Source organism: Calypte anna, chromosome 3 (genome assembly GCF_003957555.1).
Source record: "Calypte anna isolate BGI_N300 chromosome 3, bCalAnn1_v1.p, whole genome shotgun sequence".
NCBI classification, from domain to species: domain Eukaryota; kingdom Metazoa; phylum Chordata; class Aves; order Apodiformes; family Trochilidae; genus Calypte; species Calypte anna.
Window position 1 is genome coordinate 100,211,407 of NC_044246.1, and position 27,322 is coordinate 100,238,728.

At 48.0% G+C, this 27,322-nt stretch overlaps 1 protein-coding gene across 1 annotated transcript; it reads left to right on the forward strand.

The window, feature by feature from the left end:
• Positions 1-14,378: 14,378 nt before the first annotated feature.
• Positions 14,379-24,720, forward strand: KLF11 (Kruppel like factor 11). The gene is given in 7 exon segments (XM_030448431.1): positions 14,379-14,606; positions 17,002-17,128; positions 17,131-17,255; positions 18,355-18,871; positions 18,874-18,969; positions 18,972-19,361; positions 21,312-24,720. Coding segments are annotated over 7 exon segments (1,602 nt in total). The 5' UTR covers positions 14,379-14,564; the 3' UTR covers positions 21,617-24,720.
• The last annotated feature ends 2,602 nt before the right edge of the window (positions 24,721-27,322 follow it).

The following is a 27,322-nucleotide window of genomic DNA, read 5'->3' on the forward strand; positions in this document are numbered from 1 at the left end:
CACACTGAGTTAATAAACAGAAGCATGGCCTGCACCACCTTTGGCTCTACTTGGCATGGCTGCAGCTTCTGCTGGAGCACTGCTCCCTGTGCTGACCCCCAGCCCTTCCAGCAGAGCCTGCTCCTAACCAGTGTCCCAGAGGCCAGGCCATCAGTCCTTCAGGCAGGGCTCAGGGTCTGTGAGTTGGCAGGGTTGGATGAGTTGCATGGTGAAGGATTAGCTTCAAAAGGGATGGCTGAGGGGAGCAGCCTGACAGCACATGCAAGTGTTCTCCTAGCCCATTGTAAGCATGATGAGAAGTAGTGGACAAACTGCAGAAATTCAGGTTAGGCATCGAGGTGGTTTTACTGCAGAGAGAAGAGCAGAGGTTGCCCAGGTCGGGGGGGGGGGGGGAGTTTGGCATGGAAGGTCTTTAGAGACAGGCTGGGACACAGCTCTGGGCTGTCACAGGTGTATTTGATTCTCCCTTTTGGTGCTGAGACTGGATGACCATCTGAAGTCCCTCTCCACCATTTTTTTTTTTTTTTAATGATTTAAATGAAATAAAGTATTTTAGGATGTGTGTTCAAGCCAATTCTGAGCTGGTTCATAGAGCACTCCATCCTCCCCTCCTCCACTGATGGGCCCCATGGAGGCTTGCCAGGACCCTGGGCACTGTGTGCTCCCCTCTTGGCTCTGCAGCTGGAGCTGAGCAATGCAAACTCTGTGTGGATGCTTCCATGACTATGGGCACATGGATGGAGCCCGTGGGCTTGAGGCCAAAGGACAGAAGCTGACATGCAGCACAGTGCTGAAGAGGCTTGGCCAACACATGCCACCCTGTGCAGGAACCTACTGCCTGCAGAGCAGCCACAGGACTGGTACCAGAGCTGACACCAACCTGCTGCTTGGGCTTCCCTTCATCAGTCACGGGGAATAATGTTACTATGGCAAGGGAATTTTTTAAAAACATGATATATAGAATACATATATATATATATTTACACATTTTTATTGAAAATGGAAGTTTTATTACAGGAATTCAGTCTAGGGTCAGGGAAATAGATTTAGATTTTCCTTAGAGGTAGGATTGACATGAATGTTATTTCTTTCTACTGTTTAATGAAGTATGTGAACTAAATCTGACGATTGTTTTCCACTATAAGATGTTCTGGGACACGGGTCTTATAACAGTAGCAGCAATGTTATGTATGTTTTATGAAACTGATTTTTTTTGTTTTGCCTGCTGTTTTTTAATTGAAAGTGTATTTTAAACCAAGCTATTAAATTTTATATGTTCATTTCTAATTATGAGTCTTTCCTTGAGTAACATGCCTGCACTTCTCCCTTTGTTTTTCCTTTGTCAGGGGATCTATAAAACAAAACCTCAGTGACTGTCTAGTAGTTTCTCCTCTTTGAAAAAAAAATAATCCCCATAACAGCCTTGCTGTTAGTCCCACATAAGAAATGGTTATTCCTTTTTGAGTGTGTGGAAGCTGCGTAGCACTGTGGTTTAGTAGGACACTTTCCTTTGGCAGTAACACAAAACCTAAAAGCCATCACTGAGTTGGGCTGTGTAGTGGGTGGGTGATGCCTGATGGTCGCTGGTGGCTGTTGAACTAAGGCATCAGAGGCATTGCCACCTTGTGCACCCTGTGCAGCTGTAGAATGGCTCTAGAGGGAGGAGCTGTAGGGTCACAGCAGTGGCCATCCCTGATCAGAGTGAACTTCATGTAGTCACCAGCCCAAAGTCACTACAGGGACTGGTGGGTACCTTTCCAGGAGCAGCTGGTGACAACTGGTGCTTTCCAGGTGGCTCAGGAGGACCATGTGGACCTTCCTGAGATGAAGGTGGCTTTAAGTTAAGGTCCATGTAAATTCTCCAGACTAATCCTACTGCTGCTGTTGTTCAGGTGTCTGGAGAGATGTTCACCTCCTCTTTTTCACCATTAGAAGATGTCTCAACAAGCTTTAGCTTTAGCTGTCTCCCCAGCCCTGCAGCAGTTGCAGGGTGCTGCCCTGGGCTTGCACTGACGTGCCTAAGGCTCGGTGGGGAGCAGCGTGGGAGGCAGAAGATATCTGGGCTAGAAAAAGGCAGGGAGCAGTTTTTATTTTTCACTTATTTGCAGAGTTTGAATCTCAGATGTAGAGAGTTGCTGCAGGATGTCACCCAGAAAGTCCTGGGATGTCCCAGGGGATGCAAGAGTGCCAGGTGATGCTGAGCATCACCTCCACCCAAGTTGGTGCTCACTGAAAAGTTTAGTGGGGTTTAGCCCCCTGTAGTTGGTTTGTGGCGTGGTGCCCATCTCATAGTGAGCCCCTCAGGATAAGGATGGACCCTCTGCAAAATGGTGGCAGTGCCACTGCCTCTTTGGGCATGTGATAGCTCTGTCTTCCCAAGCCCTTAAGCAGTGTGCATGTGTGTGCCTACACCTCTCTCCTTCCTCCTCCCACCACCCCCTCGGTGTTTTTCTGTTCCTCTGGTGAATTTAAAGAAAGTGTTTGCAAGCAGCTGTTATCTCCACTGGAGCATCACTGGATGAAAGGTGAACTCCCAAAGATGCAGCTTTGAACTCCCAACTCAGGCAGCCTTTCAGGGAGACCTGTGCTACTGCCCTGGGGCATGACTCAGGGCTCTAATACCACAAACATTTAGTTGAACTTTTAACATCTGATTTTTTTTTTTCTTGTATGGGAAAGCTGAATTCTGCAGCTTATTCAAGGATCTTTTGCTGGAGCTTTTTCTCAAGGCTTTGCAAGAGCTTACATGCCCCTCCATTTGTTGGTTTGTTATTCTAGATTATTTTATTTGTTATTATGGTTAAATAACTAGATACGGGATTATATTTAGATGATCTCTCAACTAGATTAATTCCTCTAATAAAAAAAAAATGGCACTTACAATTTGTTTTGATGTTTGGCCCTTGGGCTACTCTACTGTACTACCAGTGCTCTTCCTTGGGTAACTTCTCATAGTTCTTAGTAATGCAGAAGAGATATTTGGCTTTTCTTCTTGGCTGGTTTCAGTAACTGCTGTGGCTGGGGTGGTTGCAGGGTTTTTGGTGCATCTTGCAGTTTCTTGTTTGCACAGGGCAAGACTCCATTACCCCATCGATCTGTTTGCCTGTGCACACAGCTTGTGGATGGACCGTGTGCCTGCTGGCTTCAATATTATTTATTTTGCCATCCCTCCATCCTACAGGCTGCAGGTAGGTGCATCTGCAAATACCAGCTGTGAGCAGTGCCAGTGGCAGCTCCTGCTGCACTGCTGGTTGTCTCAGGCAGCATCCTGAGCCCAGTGCTGGCTGTCGGGTCAGTTACCTCTGCTGCAGTTTGATGGGGAGAAGCACCTGCCAGGCAGAGGAAACCTCCATGGTTGAGCCACTCTTGAGTGGGAAAAGTGTTTGGGGGTTTGATACCTGGCTGTGGGGACAGCCCTGGGCTCAGGGATCAATGTGAGCAAGGAGTGATGGAGCATGGGGTGTGGGTGGCTGCTGTCACTGGGCTGGAAAAGATGGTATAATCTGGAGTGAAATCTGGAGAGGGGGGGGAAAGTGATGTGGGGAAGAGCAGGTGAATTGAGTTCTGGTTTTCCCTAAAGCCAGGAAAATCAAATCCTGTGGTTCCACTGTGCCAGGAAAATCAAGTCCTGTGGTTGCCCTTTGCCTGGCAGGGGAGGGGATCTGTTTGGAGCCCCAGATGGGCAGCACTGGCTATGCCAACCTTTCAAGTCTGCACCCATGGTTTATGGGCTCAATGGCTTGGGGTGAGGAGGGCACAGTCCTGGCAGTGCTGCCAGACAGGGACTGTGCCATGGAGAAATGCTCAGCCCTGCTCAGAGGGGTGATGGGTGCTTGGGGACAAGGGCTGAGGAGCACAGGATAGACACAGTCCCTGTCGGGCAGCTGTGCCAGCTGCACCAGGGTTGTTGCCAGCACTTGGCTTGATGCTGCTGTTAATTCTGATAAGGCTTGCTTGATTGTTTTGTTTTGCTTTTCTTAAGTAAATAATAACATGAGCTTTGCAAACATTAGTGAGTAAATAAAGTTAAAATGATTGCTCAGTGGTCAGCTCTGCAGGTCGTACCTCCATAGTCTGCCCTGTCGCTTTTCTCATGTGAAATACTTTGCTTTGAGCCCATCAGCCAGGACTGGCCAAGGATTTTCAGGGGGTGGCAGTGCTGGGTCCCGCACCTTGTGGGTGTCAGGGCCCTACACCAGCCCTTGCTCTCCCACTTGCTACTGCTTTGTGAGCAGTAAAAAAAGAGCCCAGGCTGCAGGTGAGAGGCTGGTTGAGATTTGCTGTGTGTGAAGCCCCAGGTCAGGACACTGTGAGACAAAAGGAGACAGTTGTAAAAAGCAGCGATGGAAAAACAAAAACAAACCCTGTTGCTGCTAAAATCACTCCTTGCCATGGCACATGGCCATTCCCAAGTGAGCTGGCACCTCATGACAGCACTGTTCAGGTGTGCCTGTGGGATGCTCTGTGCCTGCACCTTCCCAGGGCTCAGCAGGGCAAGTGGTTTCAGCAAGAGAGGGATCCAAATCCACCCCATCTCTACAGAGGGACAACTTGTCCCTGCTCCTCTGTGTGTGCTGCAGAGCTGGGGACTGCGCCACTGCCCCAGCTGTGGCCAGCAGCTCCCTCAGGACCCCACACTGACTTTTGTTGCTTCTTCAAAGGAAAATTTTGAGCCATCCTCTGGGACTGCAGAGGAAATTTTAAAGATGCCTCAAGAGGAAGATAAATCAAGGAGATAATTACAACTCCAAATCACTCTTTTTTTTTTTTTTTTTTTTTTTTTTTTGTAGGCTCATCTTCCAGTTCTTAAATATTTGGGATTACTGATGGTGGTCATCAAATTTTTCTTGGCAGAACTTTCCCCCATCACCTTGCTTTGAAAACCCCCTCTCTCAGATCCTGAAGGTTTTCTTTATGGTGCATTACACATATCCATTACCCTGCTGTTATCTTGCTCCAAAGGTACATCTCAAGGCTTTTACAAAGCATATTTGAGCTCCCTGATTATAGTGCTTGGGCAGGTGCAGTCCAGCCTGACAGACCCTGTGAATGCTGTAGAGTGCAGAAACAGCAGCTGGAAATCTGGCTGGTGGGGACCTGGGGGGCTGCAGCAGAGCTGGGATTTCTTAGTCTGGGGAAGGGAGAAGAAGGTCCTGGCCTGAGACTGGTAGAGCTGGGGAAAAACTGTGCTCTGAGCTAAGTCCTCAGAGCCAAGTCTTTGGCTCTGAAATGGAAGCACAGACCTTCAGGTGTACAGCAGCTCAGCTTATTTTGATCATGACTCTGAGAGGAAAGAAGGGATGGTGGTTGTGGAGCAAGAAGGAACAGCAGGCAAGGGCTCTGTTTGACCATGAGGTTTGGAATTTCTGAGTATGTGGGGAAGGTTTTGGGGTGAAAGCAGCATTCCTACCCAGTCCATGGCCTTTCCTATCCAGTAGAACTGAGATGTTCATCCTCAAGTCTGCTCTTCACAGTCATGGCATGGTTGAGGTTGGAAGGGACCAGAAGGTTACCTGGTCTAACCCCTCTGCTCAAGCAGGGCCACCCAGTACCAGTTGCCCCAAAACATGTCCAGTTGGCTTCTGGATATCTCCAAGGATGGACACTGCACAACCACCCTGAGCAACTTGTGCTAGTGCTTTGTGATCCTCACAGTGGACCACAAAATATTTCTTGCTATTCAGAAATTCCTCCTGTGTATCAGTTTGTGCCTCATGTCTTGTAAAAGCATCTGGTTGGTCTCCTGGAGGAAACAATGCCAAGATAGCAGAGAAATAAAGTTGTGATTTTGTTACAAATATGGAATAAAATGGTACCTACTGGTACAACAGTGTTTGAGAGAAGACAGCAGACACTCAGCAAATGGGACAGTGGGAGCATCTGGGATGACTGAGGTTTGAGTCTAAGCAGGAAATGAGGTGAAGAAGGGGTGTACTCTTCCTCTCACCAGGGGGTGGGTGAGATATGAGGCTTGGATGCCAATGGGGATGCCAGGTATCAGAGTTACAGCTTCATGCCTAGGCATCGTGCTGTGAGCCCTGCAGCCTCACCTTGTATGTGTCCTGGCAGACTCAGAGGCTCAAGTTCTGTGCAGCCCATCAGTTTGGCTTTACAGAGCCACAGCCAAGAGCCAGGAAGACCCTTGCTGACACCCTGGAGCTTAGCCATCTCCTAGTACACCAAATATTCTCCTGTTTCAGCTACCATGGACTTTAACTAGAGATAGGATCCATGTCACAGGTATCACAAAGATAACAAGATAGAGTTTTCCTGGAGGTAAGAAGATCCTGGATCTCAGGGCTTTGCTCTGGGCAAGTTTCTTTACTAAATTCCTCTCCCCTTTCCCGCTTTCCATTTCCTAGGTTAAACCACTGAGTTCCAAGGAAAGAGGGGAGTAAGGCTTCCGATGTTAAATGGCTCATTTCATGATGGGGAACTTTCTCCTGGGGAGCATCAGCAGCATGGGATGCCCAGCAAGCAGTGAGGAGGTCTCTCTGTGTATGGGAGAAGGTTTATTCCTAATGGAAAGCACAATCAGATTTTACCAGAGATGGACAGGTATTACATGAAAGCTGAGGGGACAGAAAGTCTGTAGTGGGAAGAAGGTGGCTGAAGCTGCTTTAGCTTCAAAGCTCTGGGAAAATGTTGACTAGCAAAGCCCTGCAAATAGTCCATCAGGGTGGGAAAGCAACAAGTACTTCACCAGCTCAGCAGAGGAGGAAAGTCAGACCCTTGGCAATACTGGGAATGACAAATCGTGTATGAAACCTGTTTTTTTTTTGTCCTTAGTCTCCTGCCTTCTCCCCATCATATGTATTGAAGGGATCTAAAGAGCCTAAATAATGCTCTAGGGTTGGTTGTGGATCCTGTCCATTAGACTCTGGTGAAGTGACACAGGCTGGAGGAGGCAGCACCCAGGATGTCTCTGCTGGTTTGCAGCCCCAGTACTCCCAGCAGCTGCACCTCACTGCCCGGGGCTGCAGCCTGGGTGGGGTGTGCAGATGGGGGAACCCCTGGACAACACCCATACTCTGGGAAAGCTCTGCAACCTTTGGTGCCTGCTCATTTCTCTGCTATGCTGGCACCATGGAAGGATGCCAAAAATACAGAGTGAACAGTGTTGGCCATACCCAGGAAGGGGAAATAGCTCAGCTACAGCCACAAGAGCCACAGCCCAGAACTGGAGTTTATTTCACATCAGTTGTTTCAGTGGTGCTTTTTACATCCTGAAGCACTGCAATTGTGGAGGGAAAGTGTATGCCTGAGGCTGACATAAGGATTTACCCATGATTAGAAAAAAATGGGGATCCCTTGCCCTTTTTAAGTGAATAGTGTAAAACTAAGTGGGAAAATGCCCTTCATGGGGGGCACTGGGATCTCTGCTGTGCAAAAGGAGCAACAACAAGTAAGTCCAAGCAAGCACCAGTTATGAGAAAAAGCATCAAGTAATTCAAAGTCACATTCAGCAGCCCAGCCTGGAATGGGCACAGCACAGTCCAGGGAAAGTGGAAGAAAGTGGTGCTGCAGGCAGAAAGCATACCAGTGAGGAGTCTATTTATAAATATTATGGGTTAGCAATCTCAGTTCAGATGTGAATGTAATGTGACATTAGCAGTCATGGGGAGGATTTTATACAGTAAAATTCATGGTGGCACTCAGTCCTTATTTCAGGCATTTATGTTGTGCCATAGGAAGAAGCAAGTGAAGCTCAGTATGCAGAATATTAGGTCAGCTTTTGCCTCTTGCTTCTCTGCTCCTGCAGGTTCTGTGCACCCACAAGCAGCAAGGTGGGGAGGACTATCTCCCAAAGCCAGGTTCTTAAGCCCTGGCCAGGAAATGTCTGGAGGCAGGCAGGGCTGAGCCTTGGTGTCTGATGTGCAGGAGGGTGGTGGTAAAGTCTTGACTTTGTGTTTGGTGTCAAAGTTGGTCACTTGAAAGCAGCTTTCTCAACCTGGCCCCATCTACTCCACACAAGCTCCTGTGCTTACTTCTGTCCAAGTCTCCTTCTGGCTGATCTCCTGCCTCTCCTCAGCACCTTATCTGTTTGTTTTCCATTAGGGTCCATTAAATACAACCCAAAATGGTTGGAGTTTTATGTGGATCTTCTTCTTCTTCATGTTTTGCTAGAGGAGGGCCAAGAAGATAAAGGCCTTCTGCATGGCTGGGGAAGGGAAGGGTTAGAGATCAAGCTCCAGGGAGGAGCAGGATGGACAATTTGCACCAGGGATGTGTAAGTCATTATTTCCCCAGGAAGTGGCAGGGTCACAAGTCACCATGGGTGGGAAGTGGAAAAGTACAGATCAGGCACCAGGAAAGAAGCAAAATGGACAATTAGATCTGCTTAGAGATATCCACACAAGAGGCAGTAACTTTTCATGGGGCAACCAGGTTTCAGATGCCATGGCCCTTTCCAAGCATGTAAGAAAAGCCCATTCCCAGAAAGCTGATGGAGGAAGCCTTTGATAATGCTCGGTATTGTTGTCTCAGGTTATCAGACATGTCAGGGGATGGAAGTTGTAGATCTGAACCATGCAGAAAGCCCTTCTAATATTAACCAGGTAATCCAGAAACAGTGCAAGCAATAGGGAAATGTGCCAGGATCTCAATGTGATTTTGTGTCAAAACACCCTTGATGAGCTGCCTGCTGCAGCCACGTGGTAAGACCACATTGACATCCCACTGGACCTGGCTGAGAGCCAGTGAAGAGAGAGCTGAAGGGCATCTGATGAGACAGCCTGAATGTCATCACCAAATTCCCCCACAGACCTCTCCTGGGCTTGGCACCATGCTGTGCTCAGTGCTGTACAAGTGCACAAGTCAGTATGGGACAACATCCTAAAAGGAGATGGCAGTGCTGGTACTGGAGGACCTCTCTGCCAGCAAGTCCTTGTGCAAGGTCTGTGGTACCCTCAGCTGACAGTGTGAACCATGCCCAATGGCCCAGGAGCTGATTTCTGATCACATGGACATCTTCCCAGCACTGGAGTGCTGCATGAAAACACTTCAACATTAATAAAATGAGAAAGATGATTCAGGCTGAAACATGCTTGTGCTTAGCCTTGACACCTGCCCAAGCCAGTCACAGGATGACCAAAAGGCAGAACATGGGTCAGCACTGCTTATGTTTAATACACTGTGTGTCAGAAAATTACACATGTTGTGTGACTTGGTATGCTGCTCATACAGAGCTCCTTCAGCTTAACTTGCTCAGCATTAGTAGCTAAATTTGGTGAAGCCCTTAGGCCACAAGCTGTGAACTTACACCCAGATTTGTTGATCTTTTACCTAGTTAAGTAAAAGAAGGGCCCAGAGCTGCCTCAAGCCTTAAGATAAGGAAGCTACATTCATTAACAGAAGCTGCAACCTTAGAGATAGGAAAAGAAACACACATAAAGTGACCCCAATGAGGAAGGGGAAGGCCCCAGACTCTAATATTACTATTGGTCCCATGTGCTGCACTGAGGGGTGGGGAATTTAGACTGTAAGGGTATAATAGCCCAGGCAATTTCCCTGTTCAGCATCCCTTTTCAGAGGCACCCAGCTGACCTGTAGTGCTATTTAATACAAAGTACTTTTATAGAGGAATCTATCTTTTGGCTTATTGATTCAGCAGAAACCTGGAGTTAAACCTGTTGTGGTGGCTGGCATGTACAGTGGCCATGACACAGATGTTTAGCTAATAGTATACTGAGGTCAAGAGAATGGTGAAAAGGATGAAGACATCCACTTAAGCAGATTAATTAATAAATAACATGCTTTTTCCTCTTTTTTTTACTGGTATTTGAATCCATCTTCCAATGCCATTAAAATAAGATCAGGTCATGAATAGCAGCAGTTAAAAAACAGCTGGTGTACTCAGACAAGCAGATGGTGCACTAGTGTGTCATACTTATCACTGTCACTTATTTTATATTTCTATTAAAGTGGATCTGTGGATAGTCCTCACCTGTTACCAATATTTGTGGATTGGATTTTTTTAGTTCAGTAAATATGTTTCACATACTCAGAAAAAGTCTTTTTGAGTTGTGATTTCTCTCTGTAGTACTGCCAAGTCTCAGGAAGCATTTGATGCAGTCAGTATTTTTTCAGGTAGACACATGTTTTTGGGAGTGGAGAAAAAAAAATTTGCAGCATGCATTTATTCTATAAGCACCCTAGGTCCAAAATCAAGTGGGAAACAGTCTGTGTAACTCTCCTATAAACCCTTTCCTTTTGCTGCAACCTGGTTATGTTTCTCTATGGTGTGCTGGCTGCTTACCCTCCCCTCAGACACTTACCTACATACTGGAAGCTCAATTTTTTCCTTAAAGTGAATGCAAAAGATGCAGCTCACGGGAGTTGGGGATGGCAGGCAAGGACTGTGGGTTTTGTCCTCCCTTTGGGCAAAGGCTGCTCTGTCACAGCTTGTCCCTGCTGGCAGACACGTAGGCAGTTTGCCAGGGAGGGCTGGGGCTCCTCACCCAGCAGTGGGGGGATTTGAAGCTGTGCTATTTGATAGTCCACAGCAATAAATGAGATCTGCCCCTGGGCAGCTGGCCTGCATGCAGTGTTTCAGTGAGCAGGGATTGCACTCTGCACTTCTCTTCCCTCTCATGCATTTTGTGCCATGCTCACATCCATCAGCACACTGGGAGCACATCCCTTCAGCTCCATGATGCTGCTGGGCACAGGGACAGGCGTGGGAGCAGCTATGGAGTGGGAGATGATTGAATGGTCTGTGCAGCTGCACCCGCTCGCTTGCTGGGCAAGAAGCAATCCATCAAAACCCCCTCCCAGACACTCGCTGTCAGATGAGGCCAAAGTCTGCATAAAAGCTCCTGGATTTATCATTGCTTCTGCATTCAGAAATTATTCTAGCAATAAATATTCCTTGTCAGTCTGACTGCTGTTTTTCCCCTGCTCTCTTTTTTCCTCCTCTCCATCCTTCGCTCTTCATAGATTTCCTGTACATAATCTGTGCCCATAAATCCTCCTGTACTCTGCTGTTCCCACTGGGTTGGTACATTTACCCCCAGGGTGAACCCCTCCACTCCTGCTCCTGCCCTGAGCCAGGGGCTGCTGCAGCCAATCCCATCAGCTGATGTCAGGAACCACTTGCCAGAGCTGCTCCGTTTGCTCGTGGCTGGGAGTTCCTCTTCTGGCTGCTCTCACTGGCCCATCAAGTGTGTTTTGGGATAATCCAGGGCTGTGACAACTCCGGACTGCTCCATCCTTAAAGTGCGCAAGAGAAAGGAGGGGATGATGAGATGTATCCTATACATGCATCACAATTTTTATTTTCTTCTGCTGTACCTTCTCGCACCTCTTGTACGGGACCTTACATTATTTAATCCACTTGCTAGGCTATCTGCATTCATTACAGTAGCCTGCTGCTGTAGTCAGCCAGATCAGATGCCACTGCCAAATTGCAGTAACTCTAAAGCTGCACCCTAGACAACTGCTTTGGTCTATTTTTAACTGCTGGTAAACATTAGGAAAACTGTCTGAGACCATAATATTCTTACTCTGGGTTTTTTTTTGAATGGTTTCTTGTATAATTATCTGCAAAAGGGAATGCTGGAGGGCTGCCTGTATGCCCTTTAGTTGTTTCCAGTCTACACTATTAAATATTTCCCTCCAACTCACACGCAGTGTTTGGTTCTTTCTTCCCAGCCGACAGGATAAGATAACCCAAGAGGGACCTTCTCAACCCTCCGCCAGACCGACTTACATCTGCTCGTTCCTACACTGGAACAAAGACATTGCCTATCTTTGACAAAAAAGCTTTTCTCTGAAGTGTTTTGCCAACAGTCTGAGTTAAATGGGCCTTTATAAAACCAAATGATGCTTGTAGAGGCAGATCTGATGGACATGGAGCAGCAGCCGCATGGCATGGTCAGGCTGGGGGAGGGTGGCTCTGCTGGGCTGGGGGTGCACACCTGCATCCTAAACCAACACACAGGAGGATGCTCTGTCAAGCTCTTCAGAAAGAGTATTGGAAATATTTGGTCCCTGTTCTAGGTTTCTAGCTTCAGGAGGGAAGCCACAGGCAGCATGGATCATCCTGATGAGCACACCCATATTCTGGTCAGGAAGCTCTATTATTGTGAAACTACAGGGAAGCCAGTGAGAGTAGGCAGAAATACAAGGAAACAAAATAATATAACTGCATTAACATTCACCTCAGGAAAAGAAAGAGAAAGGGAGGAGAAGTAAGAGGAGGAAGAAGAGGAGAATCTCCAGGCTTTTAGGGCTGGAAGCTCAGGCTTCAGGGAGTCAGACCCATGCTCTGCTGCTGACATCAGATGCGAGGATGAGATCTCCCTTCCTCATCTAACACTGCCAGCAGCAGAACAAAGCAGACCAAGCCATTTTGGTAAAATCTTTGAGAATTAATATTAACAACCTTAGCTGCCATTTTTAGCTTGGCAAAGGGAAACACAGTCAAACACATTTTCCCTATGGTGCAAATCAGTGTGCAGACGTAGCGCCACCTCTTTCAACTGGCCTGGCATCTGTGTGCAGTGTACAGCAACTCCCACCTGGGGACTCAAGATGTGGAGGGAGAGTCTGTGGTATGTGACATGGGATAATATTCAACTGGGAGTCAGAAGAACTGATCCAGTCTGCTTCCCTGTGACTGCTGCTTCACCAGTGAGGTTGCTGTGCTGCCTTCAGATTCTATTACTCAATTAAAAATCTGCACTGTAAATGACTAGAGCTGTGTAAGCGCTTTAAGCAGAAACAGTGTGGGTTCCAACAAGCAGCCAAGAGACGAATACAACAGCTTCTCAACTACAGCAGAACTGGGGGAAATTAAAACCAAAAGGCACAGCATTTTCCTAGTTTTACAGTTCCCTAAAAGGTTTCCCTTGAAGTGGGACCACGCAAGTGGCTCTGCTCTTCCAAAGAAAATCTAGCTATGTACAGAAGGGGCACAAGCTTGCAGGTTGCAAGCCACAAGTAGGAACAGTGGCATGCAAAGATCCCTGCGTGACCTTCTGGAGTGAAGGGCTTTTAGTTGCACCAGCTGCCACAGTTCCTGCTGCGGGACCCCCCAGCAGGGGAGATGGTGGAGGGCCTTACAATGGGGGAGAAAAAAAACTGAGAGAGAAATGAAAAATACTGGAGGTGCAAGGGAGAGATGCAAAGAGACACGAGGCATGCTCAGACGGACAGGCCAGGGAGATAATTTTAATTTGGTATTCAATGGGCTGGGAAGTAGTAGCACTGGAGAAACTAAAGAAATAAACTTTGTGAAATGCACAGTATGGTGATGGTTTAGAAACTATAGGGAGAGCAGGGAAAGACCAGAATTCAGAAGAGCTGTAATGGAAAAAATGAAGCCCAATTGAAGCTAGCAGCAAAAGGAGATGAAAGATTCAAATGATCCCTCCCATGTCCTCCACATCAACGAAGAGGACGTCCTGCCTCGAGAAACCGAGGACGGACAACGCAGATAAACGAGGAGGACACTATGAGTGCCACCCTCTGCATTTTCAGTGGTTGGGAAAGCCGCAGTGCTGCCCAGGGAGGCTGGGGAGACCCAGCCCGCTCCCCTGGGGCTCTGCGGGATCTGAGCTGCCTGGGCGGGGCACGGGGCACCGGGTCGGTGCCACCAAGGCTGCCGCCAGGATTCGGTGTGTCTGGCGGAACCACAAACCCTGCTGGGCGCCGGCAGATCATGAGTTTCAGCTTCCAGAAAAGAAAACAAAACAAACAAAAAAACATAACAGGGCTAACGACCCGGGGTTTGCCGGAAGGGCTGTGTTCTGTGCCTGAGCCGACCCAGCTGGCAAAGCCCTGCCGCGGCCAGGAGGGGACCGGCCCCTACCCTACCACACGCCGCCGCACACGAGTGAAAAGCTCTTGGCGTGTGTGACCCGGCGGTAACGGGCCAGGACCCGGTGCCGGCCCCACTGGCTGAGTGACACCGGGGCCGTGAGGCGGGAGATGAGCGGGGGCGGGAGGGGTGGGGGTGGGTGCCGGGTGGTGCCTGCGTGCCGCGCTGCACGCGCCGCAAGGAGGGGCGGAGCCGCGCCCCCGCGCCCCGCCCCGCCACACCCCGCGCGCACGGGCATTCCCGGCCGCCGCCCCGCCCCCGCCCGACCTTTCCCCCAGTTTCCAGTGCGCGCTCCCCCTCTCTCCTCGCCCCTCGCTCGGCCCCGCCCCCTCCCGGCCTTCCCGCCCGCCCGCCCAGCCTGCCCACGCGCCGCCCTTCCCCGCCGGCAAGCCCCCCGGCACGCCGCGATCACGCTCGGCCGCCGCCGCTCATTGGCCGGGCCTGGGGCTGCGGCGAGCGGTGATTGGCGGGAACCGCTCCCACACCCCCACACCCAACCTACCCCCCTCCCGCCCGCCTCGCCCCGCCCGCGCTGTCTGGCGCAGGGAGCGTCCCCTGGAGCGCTCACCCAGGCGCGGGCTGCTCGGCTGCCGGGCAAGGGGAGGAGGCGGGGGCGGTACCGGCTGCGGCTGCTGGTGGTGCCGGTGCTCCTGGTGCCGGTGGAGGAGCTGCTCTCTGCGTGCGCGAGCTGCTCCGGCTGCCGCTCCCCGGTCACACAGCCGCCGCCCGCCGGAGTCGTACCATGCACGGCTCGCCCTGCCCGGAGATGGGAGATGCGTCCGCGGTAAGCACCGGGCAGGAGGAGGGAGGAGGGGGCGATGACCCCCGTGCCGGGGGCAGCCGGCACCGGTCCGGCATGAGCACGTGCGCTGTGGGTGATCGGGCGCGGAGACCGTTACTGCCTGAGCGGGGGCGGCGGCGGGGGCCCCTCGGGACCGTTACACCCCCGGGGGGCGATGGGCGTCGGCGGCACCGTTACTCCCTCGGGCAGGGTGGTCGGTTGGGATCAATACCCGCCCCGCGGGGTGATGAGCCGGTGCCGTTCCCTCAGGAACGGGTGCTGCCCCGACCACCTGCGGGGGGGTGGGCGGCGGCGGCGGCCCTCCCGCAGTGCCATGCGGGGATGGCGGCAGTGTCAGGGCGGGAGTTGCCCTCCGCCTCCTCCTCTTGCCTTCCCGCCATCCGCTCCTCGGCGGCGCCGCCCGCCCGGGAGCATTCGCCGTGAGGCGTGGAGCGGGCGGGCGTGGCGGGCTCCTGCGGGCGGGAAGAGGCGCTGCCCGGGCTGGGGGGGGCAGCGCTGCCGGGACCGCCGTTGCCCGCCTGCCGGCGCACGTAGGGCCCCGTCAGCCGGCGGGGTGATGTGAGGACAGGCGGCCAGGCCGGTGAGCTATCTCCTTGGCAGCGCTCGCCTTGAGAAAGGGTTTTTTTTTTGGCTTGGTTTGTTGTTTTTTTTGGGAGATTTTTTGTGTGTGGGTGGGGGGTTTTTTGGGTGGTGTTTGTTTGGGGTTTTTTCAGCGAGAAATTTTTTTTTCATATTTCTTTAGGGGAAACTGCTGTCCTGAGACATAGGGCTGGAAAAAATAAATCATCTGGCTTGGCTGCCTGCAGTCACACTTTGAGGAACACTCGAAGGCTTTCACGCCTTAGTGGCAGAGCCCTGTCTGGTGTGGCTCCTGTTTGACAGGCATTCTTGGTCATGCTTTCAGAGAACATTGGTGCTGGCCCTCCTTCCTTTCCTTGCATTGTTTTAGGTGGAAATTCGTAGCTGTCTCTTTCAGAGCACTTCATAGAATTGCAGAATGGTTTGAGTTGGAAGAGACCTTAAAGTTCATCTAGTACGTAACCCCATTGCTGTGGGTGGGGACACTTCCCACTAGACCAGGTGCTCAGAGCTCCATCCAACCTGACCTTGAACAGTTTCCAGGCAGGGGACAGCCTTTCCTGGCTGTATGAATGTCCTCTCTAACCCCTGTCATAAAGAATTTCTTCTTTTTGTTCAGTTTCAACCTACTGCCTTTCAGTTTAAAAATTGCTCTAGAGTGATTTATCTCCTTCCTGCCCCCAGTCTTGTCATCTCTGTTTGTGGTACCTCTTGTTTTAGGGCCTCTGTGGAGTTCAGTATTGGCATTTTTGGGTCCATTATTTTATCCACAGGTTTGCCAGACATGTCCCTGTAGTGGAAATAATGTCACACAGCTTTGCATCTTTGTGGTTTTGTTGAGCCAGGATCATTCTATGTTACTTTACAAAGCTTGGTAACAAAACTCATTGACATGGGTGTGTGAGTGATGTCACCCAACAAAGCATAGTTCCCTCTAGGGCTTTAGGCCATGGTTAACAGTGTGGTGGTGCTTGCTGTTGCTTTTTTAGTTAAACCCTTTTGCTGCAGGTGTGTAACCACTCTGTATAACAGGATTAGGCTCAAGAATCTTGGTCCATGCCTCTGAATCCGGGCCTTAACAGTCTGTTGGCATCTCTAAAGTCTGGAAGAGTGAACACTTAGTTGAGACTGAGCTGGCACGTAAGCATAAACCAATAGTGTAATGTCCATTTTGGAGCCACTGCTCCACTGTCTGTCCTTTCACAGCGAAGCCAAGTGTTTTGTGTGCATGTGTGCACATGCACAGATTTTCTGTGATACTTGCAATAGGAAACATTGATGTGATTACATTTATCTTCATGTTCTGTGCATTTGGAGATACCTAGCACCTATGTAATATCATGCCTTTCTAAAGTACAATGTAAACAATTCTCACTGCACTTAAAGACTATTTTCCTTCCTTCCCCCACCCTGGTAAAAATAAGATTAAAATGGTTTTGCAAGGTGTGGTCCTCTGAATTGGTGATCATACCTTAAAGCATCTTTCTGTAAGATGCTGAAATCTGTCCTCTTAATGTGACCAGAATGAGATTAGTGCTGCATAACAGTTCTTTTGGGCCCAGGGAACAGTTTTATCTAAACCAGGTTGGAAGTAAGGATATTTTCCTCAAAAAAAAAAATAACAGGGGGAGGGAGATGATCTGTTGGGGGAGGGGAAGAGTGGATCTGGTTGGTAAAAGTCTTGCCAGGGGCTTGGGCTATGTTCCAGATGACCTTCATGGTGAGCAGACAGGTATGTGGGTGTTGCCGGCTTTGTATCCTGACTTGTCCTAATAGCCAGTAATCCAATTACATCTAGGTTGACATTGTGGATATCTATGAGTCTATCCGTGAGAGGCAGCGTCATGACAGCGAGAGGTCTACCTGCAGCACCTTGGAGCAGAATGACATTGAAGCTGTTGAAGCACTTGTTTGTATGAGCTCCTGGGTCAGAGATCACAGAAAGGTGACATGCTAAAGATAAGGCCACTTACGCCCTTCTCGGATTCTGGCGATTTCACAATGCATGCTGAGGCTACGTCTGAATTACCAAAGGACTATTTATCTACACTGGTAAGAAAAAACATTAATTCAAAATTATTATGCTTGAGGTTTGTGTGTTACATCTCTGCAATGTTTTAACCTGGCTGGAAAAGAGAGCTTGCTCGTGTAATCCTGTGTAGAATACCTGCAGTACATCCCGTGCTGTTTGTATACGTGTAGAACAGTCAGGTGGGCATGTTGAGTTTGGGTTTCTTGCAGTCTCTGGAATGGCAAGTATAGGGGTTTGATCCCTTGTTACATCCAGATGTGAAAGCCCTTGCTGACAGGTTATTTAATTTGACAGGTGTGCTGAGGGTGCTGTCTGATGATTGTTGTAGATTTCTTGAGTGCTTTGAGTAGCAATGGCAAAATGAGTCTCAAGTAGTTGCACTGACTTATCTCCAGGCACTGTATGAGAAGGACTCTTGACATTTGGCTTCTCTCTGATAATATACGAGAAAGTAGAGATTACCATGTTACTTCAGGAAGAAGGAGAATAACAGAGGAAAGAGGCTGAGACAGTATGGCAGCTGGTTGACGGACTTCTCTCATACTCCTGCTGCTCAGTGTGGCTTTGTTTCTTGAGCACACAAGAGACAGGCCTGAGTTTCCATGGTGAAGGAGAGGTGGTGACAGCAAGAAGAGCGTAGAGAAAAGAGGATAAGTAAGAAGGGAGAGAGCAGTTCCATGTTGTTTTAATCTCAGAAGTACAGCCAGCTGATGGGATGGTCATTGATAGAAGATCTAGGGCTTGTTTTAAGCTGTAAACTGAAATGCTAGAGTATTGTTATCTGTGCAAGTCTGAGTTCTGTGAACAGCAGAGTTCTTGTAGCCTCTTACAGCTGTGCACATTACTGAGAAGAAAGGAATGAGAAGGTTTGGGGTTTTTTTGTAACACAGTGAGTAGTCATGCAATGGTTTAGGCAGGTTTACACCTGCCTTCCTTTTATTAATACGCTTTTGAGCATATGCAGGATGGCCATCAGATGATGTATTCTTTAACCAGTTTGTCCCAAGAGGCAGGTTTAGAGATTCTAGAGAGGGGGTGTAGTTTTGTTTGTTCACAGTAAAGATAGTGAAAAATTGTAATATGAAATTACAGTGCTGTGTAATGTTTTCTTTTTTGCAGTGCATGACCCCTCCACACAGCCCTGACTTTGTTGAGATATCAGCTGCTATGCTCCTCTCCTCACAAGTCACTTACTCCAAACCAAGGACTGTCATGGCAAATGCAGCTGCCTGCTCAGTCACATCAGCGACCAGTGCCTCTCCCATAACCAAGCCATCTGTTATCAGCATGGAGCAGCAGTGCAGCCAGAAGCCCACAACGTCTGAATCCTTTGCCTCTCAGCCTTGCAGGGCCATGGCAACAAGCGTGATACGTCACACAGGTGATAGTTCTGCTTACCATCACATTCCTGCTGTGCAAGAGAAAACAAAGGTAACTTCAGGCTACAGCACTTCCATAGACTGGTGTGGAGCAGATGACCGAAGACATTCCAGACTGCCACAGGACACGTGTGCTGTGGATGATTTAGTTAACAAAGCCTCCCCAGTACATCAGCCTTATTCACATGACTCCAGTGATATTTTGACCAACAAAGGACAACAACCAGTCCGTCCTGTTTTGCCACAGACCCACTTACCAAGAATTGTGAGAATGACTTGCAAAAAAGAGCTACCCCAGTGACACCCACCCCAGTGACGTCTGCCCCTGTTTCAAGCCCCCAGGTTCTCTGTCAAATGATCCTTTAAACGGACAAAGCAGCATGATCAATGCCTATGTCAAGCCTTCAACTCCAACAGTCTCAACTCCCATGAAACCTATTTTACCGCAGACAGTCCCACTCTCTCAGCCTGTACTCATGGGACCTTCTGTGCCTCAGGGGACTGTCATGTTGGTTCTTCCACAGACTGCTGTTACACAGACACCACAGTGCCCACAAACAGTCATGACTGTTGGGAACACAAAGTTACTGCCCCTTGCCCCTGCTCCTGTGTTCATTGCTTCTGGTCAAAGCTGCACGCCCCAGATGGACTTTTCTAGAAGGAGGAATTATGTTTGCAACTTCCCTGGATGCAAGAAAACGTAATTTCAAAAGTTCCACCTCAAAGCCCATCTTCGCACTCACACTGGTGTGTATGACAGGACAGGTCCTTTGTCACTGGCTCTAGTTTACGTTGGGGTGCTGAAATGCAAATTTTTGGGGGGGAGGAGGTGGGAAAGGGAAAAGGCAGGTGATCAGGAAACTTCTGCTCATCTCAGGAAGGAATGCTCATTCTCTATGGACAAGCAAAACAGGACAGACTTTGTTCTGAGGCCTCAGCTGACCCCATAGTGTTAGTTGAATTTCACATGCTTTAGTTGGAGTGAAGCTTTGTCATCTATGTGTGTGTGTTTAGATTTGAGTGGCATCATGCCATTTGGACTAGATCAAAATGAATTGTGCAAGTCCCTTTTTTGGGGTCACAGAGAGGTCTGGTGTAAGCAAACCATAGTACTCACAGTTGGCAGAAAAGAGGGAAGGATAGGAACTGCACATTTGTGTAGTTCTGTCTAGGCCAGGTTGGAATGCTTTGGGCTACTGTGTTAGGAAGTGGAGCTGCTACAGGAGCATAGTAGTTTATTCAGTTACAGCACGGGAATTTCAATGGTAAATGAAAATTAGTTGTAATTAATACGAGATGATTTGCTCCATAAAATCTGGTCATGTGGGAACAGCATGCGTATGTTTTACTTACCCTTTTTCTGGCTCCGAGATCCTGAGATGCTGAGGGGCTAGCATAGTGGGAGATGGTACAGAACAGTTCCTTCAAAAGTTTGTCTAATTTTGTTTTTCCTTAGCTTTCCCCCCACCCTTCCTTGCCCCACAGACACTGTGGTTTAATGGATGTCAGTTTCTGTGGCAAGATTTGCATTATTTTGCAAGCATGTCTTTACAGTTCCTTTAGGAAAAGAGCTTAAACGCCTTATGAAGCTGATAATCCTTGTAAACAAGAGCTCAGAGGTAGAATGATGCTTCTACTTTTGGCTTGAGAGTAAGTGCTCCAGGCTGCTGAATTAACTTGGCACTGCAGGATAAACATAGTTGAGCACAGGTGCCTCACTTTGAGTTTGTGCTGCTGCTGATCCATAGGGTAGCTGTGTGTGTGTGTGTCCCTTTATCCTGATGCAGACTAGGACATCAGGGTGGTGAAGCACACTGACCCCTCGTTAGCCAGGATGTGTTACAGGATTGGGGGGCAGAGTAATTGAGCTTTCTTTCCCCATCTTTCTTTTCTCCCTGCATGCTCAGTAGGTAGGTGATATCACATACCACAAACTTAGAACTTTGCTCTCCATAGCTGAAATAAGAACGTTTCTGCAGGGCTTCATTTCTGCTGGACGCTTTTGTTCTGCTCTGGAATGTTACCATAAGTTTGGGTCATGTGATAGTTGTTTATCTTGAGATTTACAGTGTTTGTAGGCTGTAGGTCATGTTGTTTATGATAGATCTGATGTTAAGCAGGATGAGCAGAAACTGATGTGGACAGCTGTCCTGACTGCCATCATTCCTGGGCATGCAGAACATTCCTTTTTGGACCTCCAGCTGTGTGGGGCTGGTAGGGCTGCTGGCAGGACTGTCCAGTCCTCAGCAGTGCCCACTGGGGTGGTGTGTTTGTGTGTAGGTCTGGGTCACTGGAGCAGCAGGACTCCGAGGCTCGGTTCCGTACTTCATGTGGGCCCACAGTACCTGCTGAGGATGTGCAGCAGCCATAGAGCTATGGGCACACAGGGAGGGGGGGAAGAGGGGGCAAGGTTCTGCTTCTACTTCAGCCAGTGGATAACTTTATGAAGAATCTTTTTCTTTAAACTGGGGTTTCGGAAAATTAAAAAAAAATAGCCTTGATGAAACAACATTTAAAGAGATAAGAGGGAATAAACAAATTATACCTTTTTTTTTCTCTGAAACACAAGTTTAAGTTAACATTGCACTCGTGAGCAGTTCCGTGGAATTCATGAGTTTTTGCAAGGCAGCATTTTAGTTCTTGGATAAAACTGTAACGTGTCTTCTCAGAAGTTAATGATGCTTTTATGTCGTGCAGGAGAAAAGCCTTTCAGCTGCAATTGGGAAGGCTGTGACAAGAAGTTTGCCCGCTCAGATGAGCTCTCGCGCCACCGCAGGACTCACACCGGAGAGAAGAAGTTTGCGTGCCCCGTCTGTGAGCGTCGCTTCATGCGCAGCGACCACCTGACGAAGCACACCCGGCGCCATATGACCACGAAGAAGATCCCCAGCTGGCAGACAGAGGTTGGCAAACTCAACAGAATTGCCACAGCAGAGAAACCGAAAAGCAGCAACGCTCTGAGTATGCTCATCCCCGTCCCATCGTCAGTCTGTCAGGGCTAGGGAGAGATCACTGTACAAACTTTCTGAAAATCAGGAAGAGCTCTTGTTTCTTCAACAGGACTGATAATGGCTTACCCCCACGTTTGTGCATACTTTAGTTTCCTTGATGTCCTCTGTTTATAATGCTATGTGAAAAATCATAACTTTCTTTGTCCCTTCCCTATTTGTTTTTTCAATATTTGGGCAAATGCAATCACCAGCACTTCAGGAAAGCAGAACTCTTTGAAAACTATTTTGGCAATAGGTTAAAAAATGTCACTTGTAATCCTTGCTGTTAATATTTTGATGAACAGTAAAACAGGGTGATTTTTAATTTTTATACTAGTATTTTCTATACCAAATATATTTTGTATTTATTGATTTTGGTCTTTATGTGCAGGCAAATTACTTGACCTGCATTAGTAGGGGTGTGCAGGATGAGACCCAGAGTTTTGGAAACTCCTTTTCAGTAAACTTCTAGAATTGCATTCAGAGTGTTTTGTAAACTTGTAATATTTGATAACTTGCAGTGGTTGGGATGTTGACACTTGCAGATCCTCATTCCACAATGGACTGGTGCTGTTATACCCTTCTTATGCAGGTGACATTGAAGGTTTGAGATCCAAGTGTGTCATCATTTTTAAACCAAACCAAATGAGAATTTCTTTCAGAAAAAAGTTGAACATTTTATAAAATCATACCTTTTGCAAGTGGAAGCCACTGTCATTTTCAGTGGAAGTTTGACAGACTGGGCATTCCAAAGTCCACACTCTACTGGAGCAAAATTAGGAGGATGCAGACTGCTCCAATGGAGGTAGAAGCACAAACACTAGAAGTTTTTACACTAAAAATTACACTATGTTTAGTCCTACTAAGCCGGCATATCAAAATCTACAGAAAAAAATGTCAAAATGGCAAGATAACGCATGAATAATTAGCTGGGTCTCTGCTTATATTTTTTTTTAATACAGGAGAAATAGAAAAGTAAGGTTTCTTTATGTATTGTGGATGGTTGTGCACCTTAAAGGAAGTTGCTCAAGGTTTTCATTTAACTGTATCAAAGCACCAGAGGACGTATTAATCATGTCTTGACTTAAGAAATAGCCACCATGTCAACTTGATAATGCTCTTCATGTGGCCTTATACTTCACAGTACTTTGTATAAAATCACCCTTTTCTATTAAATGAGATACTGTCCCTGTTGAATGGATTTTCTTTTACACCAAGTGTAAATTTGGCTAAGCAGTGGAATCTCTGGCTGCAGGAGTGCTATGTTGTAATGGCATGAGTGCCAACACCAGGGAGTATGAACACCAGGGAGTGCCAACACCAGGGAGTGCTGGCAGCAGTGCAGCAGGACGTGCACACGTGGGGTGTAGGTGAGCTGACAGCAGAGCTGTTGTGCTGTGAAGCACCAGGTGTTCTGCTGGGAAACAGCTCAGCTGCCATCTGAGATACTCTTGAAACTTTTATTCCTTCTGGACTCTTCTCCCTTCAGCCACTCCCACACTGAAGCTTAGTTGAGCACTGAGGAGGACTTTTATTCCTGGATGTGTAAAATGTGGAAAATTAGGAAAGCGCTGTCTCTTGTACAAATTCTAAAATGCTGGTCTTGCTTCTCGGTGTGGGCACAGCACAGTTTCACCTATATACGTGCAGACTGGATCTCGGCTAGGATGCCCCTGAAATCAGCAGAGACCTCTGTCAGTTTAAAGCAGAACATGTTGTTATTTTTTACGTTTAAGTCTGGTTATAATTAACGGTATCAAGTTTTCAAACTGCACTAATTGGAGTATTGTGCAAAGTGTACTAAAGTTTCTGTGCCTGACCTTTAATGTGTCCACACCCTGTTCACTAGACACAGGCTGCAGTCCTGGTGACCCCTGTACCTGCTGGTGAGTGCGTGTGCAAAACCTCACTCTGTGCGTTCCAAAGGGCTCAGCTGGAACCCCTCTTCCCAGTTAAGTGGATGCTTGTAATGTTGTTCTGTATCAATACTCAGCTTTCCAAATCCATCTGGTGAAGAAAGACCATGCTGCTGGTTTGGGGGGGTTTGTGTGGTGCTTTTTTGTTTGTTTGTTTGTTTGTTTGCTTAGAAGTCCCTTCGAACAAGGACTTTGACTTTTGGGTGCCATTTTAGCATGCTTTTAACTGGGGGAAGAGCGTCCTGTTTCAGTCCACAGTAGCCAACTTAGTATGTAATTTTTTACTGACGTTTATGGTGTTCACCTAAGCAAAACAGTTTGGAAACTTGTGTAATAAATTAATAAGTTGTCGTGTTAGATTGCTGCAGTGTAGGGGGAGAAAGAGTGGACTGGAGGACATGGAATTTCAAATTGTTGAAATTTCAATTGTTGCTTATGTGTGTCGTGATGGGGAAAAGAAACAGCTCCATTTTCATAAGGCTCACTTACCTTGTGAGGCCTTGTAGCCCACTCCTGCAAAGTGTGTGCTGCCTCCCACCACCTGTGTCTGGGACATGCAGCTCTTCCTCCTGAGGATGTCCGTGACCAGTTGAGCTGCACTGTGGCTGCCTGAGCTCTATTTGTTCTTTCGATTCCTTCCTGCTGCGTGAGGATTATTTATGGATTAAGCATGACTGGGATAACTGCTCTCTTTGCACTTTACTGCCTGAACTCTTGTTCGGTCTTTTTATTTTGAGCCTATATTTTAGAGAAATGGAATGACATTTTTGTAGCTGTTTTTGACTTTTATTAAATAAAAAGTATGTAATGTGACTCATTTTAAATCATAAAAAATTGTGAATTTTTAGGTTTCATACATGACCATTCCAGAACTATGTAAATCCACCTGGATTAGGTTAGGTATCTAGGCCAGTTGAAGACTTTGGGGCTTGCTAGTTCACTTCCCTGTAAAGGCAGAACTTTTTGGGTCCTGTTGTAAATTGACCAGTACTTGTCCATTTATAGTTTTACACAATGCTTGTGTATTTTCTGGAATGTGTACACCACTGCCAGCATTGGGGTGTTTGCATGCTGTCTGAAAACAAAGAGTTGTGGGGTTTGTAACTGTTGTTTCTAGCGTGGCCACCAGAAGCTGTCAACAAAAGGGGATGGATTGAGTGCTGCTCTGTTAGTGTTACAGCTGTGCATGGCATGAATGCTGGAAATAAAGGAGAGTTGAGAATTTTGACTCAAGTTGGCTGCATTAGCCCTGATTCTTCTGTTCTGTGTACCTGTGCTCTTGTGAGGATGTGGCTCCAGCAGGCTGGGTGTCAGGCATCTCAGTTCTCAGCTGGGCAAGGGTTATCCAGCCATAGTGACAGTAGCAGCAGCTACTTTAAATTTGTAAGCATCTCTGTTCCCACACTGCAGGGTTTCTAGCTGGCTCATGTTTTAATGGAAGAGAAAGGGAAGAGAGGGTTTAGTACCTCCAGCTTTCTGTCACAGCCTTTCACTGCAAGGTGACTCAGTCTCTGCAGTCAGAGCCCTTGGATAGCAAACTGGGAGTGGTGATTCAAAACTGAAGAATATCACATTGTTCTTGCAAGAGCTTGGAAGATGAAAGGAGAAGAACCCATGGATGATCCTGCTTCCCCCTCAGGAGACCACCTGGAAGGGAAAGCTTTTAATGCTCTGGCACTTTGGCATGAACTCTTCAGCCCAAGGGCTCAGCAGATCTCCATAATACTTTTGACTCCTGGGGAAGATCTCCTACCTGCCTGTTCCCACTACTATTTCTCAAGGAAGGTTTTTCTGAGCATTACGTCATACCTTAAACAATATTTTTGGGTCAATTTTTATATTGTCTCCCTCACTTTGCTTATGTGAAACAGGACTATGGAATTCTCAGTTCTATGCTCATCTTTCTGTAGAGCCAAGCTGTCATCTGAACTATTACCTGCAGCCAGGAGTGTACTCGGTACATATCCTGGTGGGGCTGGAGCCTGGAACAGCTCCATCCTGTGAGAAAAGGCAGCTTGCACGTGAGGCAGCCTTCCTGGCTGCTCTGCTGAAACAGGCAACACATGAACTAAAGTCTTTCTACCTTGAAGCCCTTGTAAATACATGAAAACAAGCAATTTTTTAAAGAAAAAAATGGATGTGTGCTTAAATGGATCCATTGGCTTATTGCTACATTTGCAGTTGGTTGGGTCAGCATTGCTCTCCTGGCTGTGGTTGGGTCAGCACTGCTCTCCTGGCTGTGGTCACACAGCCAAACCTCCAGCTCAGAGACGGCTCCCTGTGCCCAGCTCACAGACCGATGAGCACTGATCCGCTTCTGGCTGGGATGCTGGGGGTGAAGCTGTTCTGAAACTGTGGTGCTGGGTGGGCAGAGGTGGTGTGTGCTGCTGGGCAGTTGCAGTTTGGATGTGCTCCTCTAGCTGAGGCTTCAGCTCTGGCTAACTCCATTTCCAGCTGTGAAAGCTGTGCTCAACATCCTGCATGTGATGGAGGTGGCACTTCATCTGCCATCTCTGGTGAGCCATATCCTGCCTCGGGGTTGCATCTGGTTTGAGTTCATCTGCTGGGATACATCTTGTAACTGGTTTTAAAGCTTCATCTGTGAGCCCACCTACCTGTTTACCTTACACTTATGTCTGGCAAAGCAGCTTGAGGCAGGCAGGCTATGGCCACAACAAGGCAAATTTCTTCCATCCATACAGAAAGAGTAAATCGTGACTCAAACCCTGGCAGCCTGCAGGCTCAGGAGATGGTGTCACAGTTCAGGAAGATGCTGCAAAACCTCAGCATGTCTGCTCGCTGTCCATGTGGGGTGTGGGATGACCTTCCCTGCAACCAGTGTGTTATCACTGAGGCATTTTCTTTCCAGTTTAGTTTTGTCCTCCTTCAAATGCAGGTTTTCTCAATTTCTGATTCAGTCTTAAAGCACAGGAGGAAATCTGGTGCCATTTCCATCCTGATACGTGCAGAAGACCGTGGACACATCTTGCAGGGCAGAAAACTGGAGGAAGCTGGAGCATACCCTTTCCTAGGAAACATTTTCCTAGATGAGAAGAATATGTTGGGTTTAGTTTCTCCTTTGTAGTGTCTGTGGAGTCCAGAGTCATTTCCTTTTGTTATTGTTGTCCAAATTAACCCACTTCACCTTGTGTAAATACTTGCTGTGTCCTGCGTCCAGAGTGAGGGAAGAAAAGGAACCAACCTTGCTGTGGATGCAGTCTATGCCAGGCAGCTGATCTCCAGCTCCCTGGCCATGTGTGCTCGGGAGCTCCAGCACACTCATGTGGCACAACTCCAGGGCTGTACCTCCTCCTGGACACTGGCTCCATTTCAGCTCCCAGGTGAGTGTGCAAGTACCTTGCCTGAAAGCTTCTGGGGGTTTGATCCTCAGAGTAAGGAGGGTAAAGAGCATTGCTGGGGTGGTGAAGGGAATGGGAAGGTGTGTAGATGACAGCAGGGTGCTAGACATGACATGCTGGGGAGCTCTTGCCAGGTTAGATGCTCTGCCCTCTGAGGTCTTGGCAATGGGATGGTGGGAGATACATTTGTACAGGAACCATCCTCACATCCACCAGGCAAAAGGACCAGCATTCAAGGTCCAAGGGCCAGAGATAATCTGTGAAAACCACCTATCCTGAGGAGCTATGGTGATGGTGACTTGCTGTTCTTCTTCTTTCCAGCCACCTCACCCAAGCATGGATCAAGTCACAGTTTTTTTCCCCACTCAAGTCTAACTACAGCTCCCAAATGAATTCTTGAAGCCTGTAGGAGATTTCACTGGACAGCTTCATGCTAGGTAAGA